We start from the raw sequence: 7500 nt of genomic DNA, 5'->3' as shown, positions 1-7500 counted from the left end.
ATGCATCTAAGCCAGTCGCTCGCCATTTTAATCTGCCCAACCACTCCAAAAAACGACGGAAAGCCGCAAGAATCTGGAACAAAAATTCATCTTTCAAATCGGCACCCTTAATCCTCACGGTATTAACGAACGCTTTTCATTTAACTAATATATTCCTATTTTTCACGTTGCCATGTTACCACCAATAGCTAAGCTCCTACTCTACTATAAAAACTACACGTAACCCATAATCCCTCGATTCGCTCTGACGAAGGGCTAACGCTCGAAACGTCAGCTTTTAGAATCTCTGTACGGTGGCCAATTTACATTATCAACTCCGTTGATAAACCAAATTTTTAAAACCAGGTTGGTAAGGCTTGGGAGACTGAGGATTTTTGATAAACAAGAATGTTGTGTCCATGTTTCAAACACAGATACATTTTACCACGGCATGGCAGTCCCGTGGCATGAAATGTATTTCTCCAATGGCGGGTAGAGTTGATAACCCTTGTCTCCTTGAAAGAGGGACTTTGGGCCATTTCCTGTCGTCTCAGCCAAAGTGACCCTCATGAATTTTCTCATCAGCTCCTTAGTCGTACTTTAAATAATTATTGTCCGGATAATTATTTTCAGCAGCTTTACCAATTTATTGTTGGTTTTCACTCACGTGATCAAAAGCCATGTTTTTCAACGAAAACAAAAGAAAACTTTCACATAATAACAGAGTTAAAATCCAGGAGGATTTGGGCGGGGCTTCAACATGGCCGCCGCTTCTTTGTTTAGGGGTTCCAACATGGCGGCCGTGACGTCATGTGAAAACCGAGAATTGCCCCATCTGGAAGGTCATTCAAGGTCGCGAGGGACTGGGTTTCGCGTTCTCTGCAAGCGCAAAAGCGTGCATCGAACCGTGCAAGTATTATTTTCGTCTTTCAACCTCCAAAATGACAGTCATAGAAGAGATTGTTTTGGAAGTGTCTCGTACAACGAGTTTTGCGCCAGACAAGGTAGGCATGTGGAAATAACGTTTTATCTAGATGAATCACATTTACAAGGTATTTAAAGCGAAAACAAGCTGTTTTATATAATGTAAGGTTAATGTGATTAAAATTAAGACTAACCCCAACACGTTGAAAATCGCGGATAAAACTGAACGAAAAAAAAGGCAATCTTTTTCCAAAAATATTTAAACTGACTCCTCAATCAATTGTGTTTTCTTGTTTCAGATCAATTTTGTGTTTTGTATGTTACTCTGTTTCCCTTTGGGACTTGTGTTTCGGTTTCTTCTTCATCCCCACCGCGTTTCCACAACAGCAAGACGATTTGTCGGATTTATATGGGGTTTGGCACTTTCCTGGTTTTGTTTTGGGTGGTAAGAGGCTTTCCTTCTTCGCAGTTATTGAAATCATAATTTGCGTAACTTTCTTGTTTACGTATCAAGAACAGGCATGAATTTTTTATGAGATGAGTTAAACGAACTTGTTGTCATTTTAAAAGGTGGCCTTCAGGTTATTGGAAATTCGCAAATTATTATTTTGTGATTCAGAACGGCAAATTGTACCCTCGTTAGCTCAGTAAACGGTGTCCGCGTTCTTCTGGAGATGAACAAAGCTTATTTAAGAATTTTTAGTTTACTGTTAATTGTTGGAGGCCCGTGTCATTTCCGGAAACCGCAACAGAACAAAACACAAGACTCCTTGAAGAACGATGCCCTGGAAAAAATAATTGTGACGTCATATAAAAATTAAATTTGTGAAATTATGGATTTTTCGGAGTATTATGGAAGAACAATATCCAAAAGGCCTACTCGCCAAAAATTAGTATTTCAGGGCAAATTGTCTTAGCTTGAGATATTACACTGTAGCCCAGTTATGCTCTGATGACTCCATACAAGTCCTTCAAAATTTGACTCAGTAAACAAAGTCAAATTTAGAAGGATTTTGTAGAGTCATCAGAGCAAAACGGGACCAGGAATATCAATTTTGCCCCACAATGCTACAATAATAGACAAAAGTAGTTGGGAAGGTTATGTAAATGAACCACACCAGAGCTGTATTAATTTCAACCCGCTTCTGTTAAAGCTCAAAAGAAATAGTTCACTTTCTCTTACATAGCCCCCTCCCCCTTATTCAATGTTGGAAGGTAACTCAACAATTTCCCACTGAAACCATTCAGTTTTGCACAACATTGAACGAGGGGGGAGGGGAGAGAAGCAATGAAGACATCAAAAGTGCTAATCTTCCCAACAGTTTTGTCGATGATTGTAGGTTTTGGCAGCTAGGCCTTTCAGATGTTATTCTTTCAAACTATCCCAACAAATTCCATAATTTCAAAAATTATTTAATTTTTATGATGTCACCACTTTAGAAATCCATTTTGTGTGGTCTGTAAGGACAAATATGACACCTCTAAACTTAAAGTCATTGGAAGTAAGGGGAGAATTTGACCTTGAACAAACTTGATTGTCAAAATACAATATTTAAATTGTTCATAAGTTATTTTAAACGAACTATTAATTCAAGATTGAACAATCAAATTACAGAAAGTGAGTACAATCTGTAATACTGTAACTTATTTACAAATTCCTAAACCTGAATAGAAATATACAAAAATGTTTTAGAAAGAATAATGTTTTCTTATGAACAGTTTGGCTTTTTACTATCATATAATAACTTTAATAATATCTTAATCTTCTTGGTGTGCAAACATATTCTAGCTAATGGGGGAGACAAATGTGATTGCCCAATTTCAATCTACTTTGTGGGTTTCCTTTTTCAATCTTTCACCTGCCATTTGCAGCAGTAAAAGGAGACAATAATAATCATTATTGTTTGAAAGGCACAATAAAATTAAATATTTTTGTACAAATATATGATCTTGCAAGAAAAAAAAATGTCTATAGTTACTCTCAGCTGTGATAATCATTCTCTCTCAGAGTCATTTCAATAGCAGTTCGTAATACCAGTGCTGGAAATTAGTGGCCATCCGGTCGTCCCAGACGACTAGAGAGTTTACCGGTGACTAGTTCTTGGTAAAATGAAAAGCCTGGTTGCCCGAAGAAGAAAGCAACGGACAACCCAGGCTCAACCCAGCCAAAAATCATAAATGAATTACAGTAAGCAGCTCCCAACTCACTTGTCAGTTTTCCGTCATCAATGTCCGATAATAGTGTGTTAATTTGCTGCAGCTGATCGTTTTCCAGCGTTTGGAATATCTGAGGCTTTTCACAAGAAATTGTCTGACAGATAGAAAAATGCAAGAGACAATTCACAAATGTGTAGGTGATGGAGGATCGAAGACTCCATCAGTTGAAAATGCTAAAACTTAAATCCAGACTTCCACAAAAAACCACAGTTGCACACTTCGAACTATGGGATACTCAAGTTCCAATGCCACGTGATTGCATCTTAACACGGCATACATTTAATTGCGGGGGTTTCCTAATGGGCAACCAAGCATTGATCGGGCCAACCAAATTCACAGCTTTAGTTGCCTGGCTTTTGAAACAGGGACAAATTTTTAAATTCTGAACACTGTAATACACCAAATTTTGTCTATGTCTTTCATGCATTTCACAATCAAGTACAACTACTGTAATAGCTATAAGTATTTCTAATTTCTGGCTCTGGCTCTCTATAGAAAAATCTCACTTTTCATTTTTTTTATTATTTCAGGCAAGTCTTGATTTTACTTGGTATCAGTGGATTGTGTTATAATCTCATTTGTGTGTTGAATCCATCTCTCGTTCATAAGTATGTTCTCCAGATAAATTTCCAAATACCACATATTTGGTCACTACTTAGCAAAGCATAAATCTGTTAATGACAGTGACCATGAAAGATGGTTAGAATAAACTTGAGCATAACTCCAAAATTGGGAAATTTCTTTGAAGAGGAACCTTAACCCTTATATAATTGTATTAATTTCTCTTGATCAGAAAGGGGATATGCCCAATGGGTTAGATTCTCTAGAAATGTACGGACAATTTTGTAGAAGCATAATTTCTGATTTGCCGCTATTGCTGGCAGTCGTGTCTTTTAAATAAAGTTATTTCAGGAATAAGGCTTATACAGATGTCAGAAGCCACTCCTTTCACCGTGATGTGGTGCTGTTTTCCAGATAGTACATAGCCTGATCTTCTTAATCATGTCCATAGCTATCCTTTTGCTGCACTTCAAGGGGGGTAATTAGCAAACTGCTTGGCTTTTTCTCACCCTCACCACAATTTTTCTTGTCCTGATCCACCGAGAGCCTTGAACAGGCTATTGTTATTAATACATTCTTCTCATTTTCTCTTCATGGTCTTGGAATTTGCTGTTTAAATTTCAGATATGTGTTATCAGTATCAATGGTATTGTTAGCAGTTTCTCATCTGTACCGACAAATTACAGACTATGGAGGCTATACATTGGATTTCACAGGGTGTGTGCAATAAAGAATCATGATATTTATTGCCTTACAGTAGGTTGAGCAAGAGTTATTTTAAAGGTCTGTTGAGATCTGTGTTATCTGCATAATAAGATACAGTAATGTTTTAAATAGCATACATTTGTATCTTTTGAAATAAATAATCTTCAAAAGTAAAAATGCAAGTTGATACTGAAGGTTGGAATAAATGTTCATAACCAAGCAGATTACAGACAGTAAATAAAACTACAGGGTGGCTTTTATAAATTTTTTATTGTTTTGTAGTTTGCACTGTCCTGGGCTAAGGCCATTTTATTGGAGAATATAATGATTTCATAAGAAACACAAGGAAAACTACAAATCAAACTGAGTGGAGTGATTTAGTTTAAGTGAAATAAATATATACATCTGAAGTGCTGGTTGTAGATGAAAGGGAGAAAAGATTCTTGCACTTATCTGCACAACAAAAAGCAATTATTGTTGTATTAGTTGTGACTCACTCCAACGGGATTCAAATCCATGACCTCTGCTATGCTGTTGCAAATTGCTCTCACTACCCACTGAGCTATGAAGCCACTCAGTTGGGAGCAGGTCAATTTGTTGGGCTTATGTGTTTCCTTGAAAGGGAATATAAGCCACACTTCAGATCTATACATTAGTTCATCTGTCAAGTCCTTTAGCCGGAACATGTGATCCTTACAAATTGACCTGCTCCCAAATGAGTGGCTTTATTGCTCAGTTGGTAGAGCAGAGGCCAATTGGGTTTCAAATCGTGTTGAAGCCACAGGTCTGAATTTTTCAGGGATGCGTAAGAGGAAATTGCTTAAATTGTCCTGAGAATTGCAGTGTTAGGATCACTTCTCCCTCTGGAATTTTTTTTTTTGGTTGAGCTACACCCTCCAGGGTGGTGGCACTGTTCTCAATCTCTTCCCGTTCAGCTTGAATCATTCACTAGTTTCTTTTAATTAATCATGTTTACAACTGATTTATCCTATTTCTCTATAAAAAGGCTTGATCTTGGGCTGTTGTTGAACATTTCTTTTAGTTCAAAATTATTGTAAACATTATTATGTGATGACAAACTTTGTGTGAATTTTTTTTACAGACCCCTCATGATCTTTGTGCAAAGAATTTCCTATGTTGCTTTCAGTGTTCATGATGGTAAGTACCTTGTTTCAGTTCTGATTCCAGTGAACGTTTGGTAAATCTGTTAAATCAGACAAAATGGACCGCCACCTAATTAAGAATGTTATTTTTGTCAAAAGTAGTTAGTGAAAAAGAAATATATGCTGGTACATAAATTTAAAATTTCAAACATGAATGACAAGAAATCATACATGTACATCAATCAGTGGTCACTTTTGGTTGTGTCCACTTGACTAAAACATGTGGGGTCGGTTGCTGGAAGCCTGGTTAGCGCTAATTGTTCAAGAGGTATAAAAATCTATAGGTTTCCATGGTATTTAATGGTGGTTAGCGCTAACAATGCTTCGAGCAACCCGTCCTGAGGAAAGTGGGTGGAGCATGGAGGTGTGATCCAGTGGTTAGGGTGCTGGGTTTTCATGTGGTTACCCTGGGATCAAACCCCCGTTCAAACCTCTGGTGAGGATTTGCTTCTGGTTGTCTCGGATTCAACTCTACCACACTTTGTAAAATATTATAGCCAACTGGTTGCCTCCTTTTTTCTTTTTCTTTTTTTTTATTTTTATTTTTTATTTTATTTTTATTTTACAGACTTTAGGAACGAAAATTACCTACATACAAAAAAAACACTTAGTACACTACTATTTACAGAGACATTCAACACTAATACATAATAAACTACTTTAAAAACTTCGACTTACAATACATTACTTTACCTTCTGTCTATAAAATAATAATAATAATAATAATAATAATAATAATAATAATAATAATAATAATAATAATAATAATAATAATAGTAATTATATAAAAAATTTCCATTTGTCACAAAATTTGTGAATCGTTTTGCTCCTGGCACTAATGTACTTTTCGGTTTGTATTTTGATGTTCACTTTTGCTCGAAAGCAAGCTACGTTGGGAAGAACTCCATTCCTTCAGCAGTCCCACAACTGGTTGCCTCCTGCCAGTTGGGGTTCTTAATCATGGTCAGATTATTAAAAGTGGGGTTCTGTTGGACTCTGGGACTGGTAGCCTGAGTTCAGGGTCTGTCAGACTCCTTGAGCAAGATACATTGCCTCTCTTTACCCAAGAATAAAATCTGTCACCGGTAATTTGTGCTTTTAGCGTGCCCAGATGATGATGCTGTGGCCACCATTGCTGCTAGTGATGATTACTTACAGCTGTACTTCTTGCATTGTGCAAGAGGAAATGCATGAGGTGGAGAGAGACGTGTTTGCTTTACAATTACTATTTTCTTACATGGGGTAAGGTGGCTGTAACAATTTGATTTTCTGTTTTCTTCTTTCCCTCCCAGGCTCAGCAAGAGATGAAAGTTCACTGAGTCATGAACAAAGAAAAGAAAAACTAAGGTAAAGGGTGGCAGGGCGGGAGGAGGAGGAAGTTGTTGTTGATTCTTTAGTCATTTTTAAAAATAAAATGAAGTGAGAACCTACAATCTTAGACAGATCAAATGGAAAATTGACACCACCCTTCCCCCCCCCCCCCCCCCAAGATCAATGATGTGAAAATGGCACATTATAGCCTTCACGCAGTTTCATCCTTGATTTAGGGGGAAATGGGGCATTTCTGTTCCATTTTAATCTGTCCAAGATTGAAGCTTGCGAGACAATTTCCAAGGCTGTGGTTAGCATTGGTAAGTTGGGGAAGGAGGGGGGAGGCCCCGCCGGTGTGGACTGGTTATAAGCCTACACTTCACTAAACGTACAAAGTACCTACATGTACGATACATTAACCTGAAATGAATGACAGATGTATCTCCTCAACAGGGAAAGGAATCGTTTCGTGACAGAGGTTTTTCTCGCTAGAAAAGAAAAACAACCGTAACGAGATAAATAAAACAAATGCGACGAATTAAAATCCTGTGCAAGCAGGAAATGTGGACTTTAACTAGACAAACACTCGAGATCTTAAAATAACTGAGGAGAACGTGCTGCTTTATTGATTACATCCGGA

At 37.3% G+C, this 7500-nt stretch overlaps 1 protein-coding gene and 1 long non-coding RNA gene across 2 annotated transcripts in view; one reads left to right on the top strand and one right to left on the bottom strand.

The window, feature by feature from the left end:
- The first annotated feature begins 852 nt into the window (after positions 1-852).
- The window catches only part of LOC138032615 (lysophospholipid acyltransferase 6-like), a 21969-nt gene continuing 15321 nt past the window's right edge, over positions 853-7500 (top strand). The window contains exons 1-6 of the mRNA XM_068880326.1: positions 853-983; positions 1203-1348; positions 3651-3728; positions 4306-4398; positions 5489-5544; positions 6842-6896. Coding sequence (XP_068736427.1) covers positions 921-983; positions 1203-1348; positions 3651-3728; positions 4306-4398; positions 5489-5544; positions 6842-6896 — 491 coding nt within the window. The 5' untranslated portion in view covers positions 853-920. The remainder of the gene's footprint in view (positions 984-1202; positions 1349-3650; positions 3729-4305; positions 4399-5488; positions 5545-6841; positions 6897-7500) is intronic.
- LOC138032616 (uncharacterized) overlaps positions 1363-7500 on the bottom strand; it is a 7468-nt gene continuing 1330 nt past the window's right edge. Inside the window, exons 1-4 of the long non-coding RNA XR_011128417.1 lie at positions 7281-7500; positions 5553-5590; positions 4197-4290; positions 1363-3214 (exon numbers count right to left, since the gene is read on the bottom strand). The exon at positions 7281-7500 is cut by the window's right edge and continues 1330 nt beyond it. This is a non-coding gene — a long non-coding RNA (uncharacterized lncRNA). The remainder of the gene's footprint in view (positions 3215-4196; positions 4291-5552; positions 5591-7280) is intronic.

Source organism: Montipora capricornis, chromosome 14 (assembly GCF_036669925.1).
Source record: "Montipora capricornis isolate CH-2021 chromosome 14, ASM3666992v2, whole genome shotgun sequence".
NCBI lineage: Eukaryota > Metazoa > Cnidaria > Anthozoa > Scleractinia > Acroporidae > Montipora > Montipora capricornis.
This window is presented reverse-complemented; position numbering and strand designations above follow the sequence as displayed.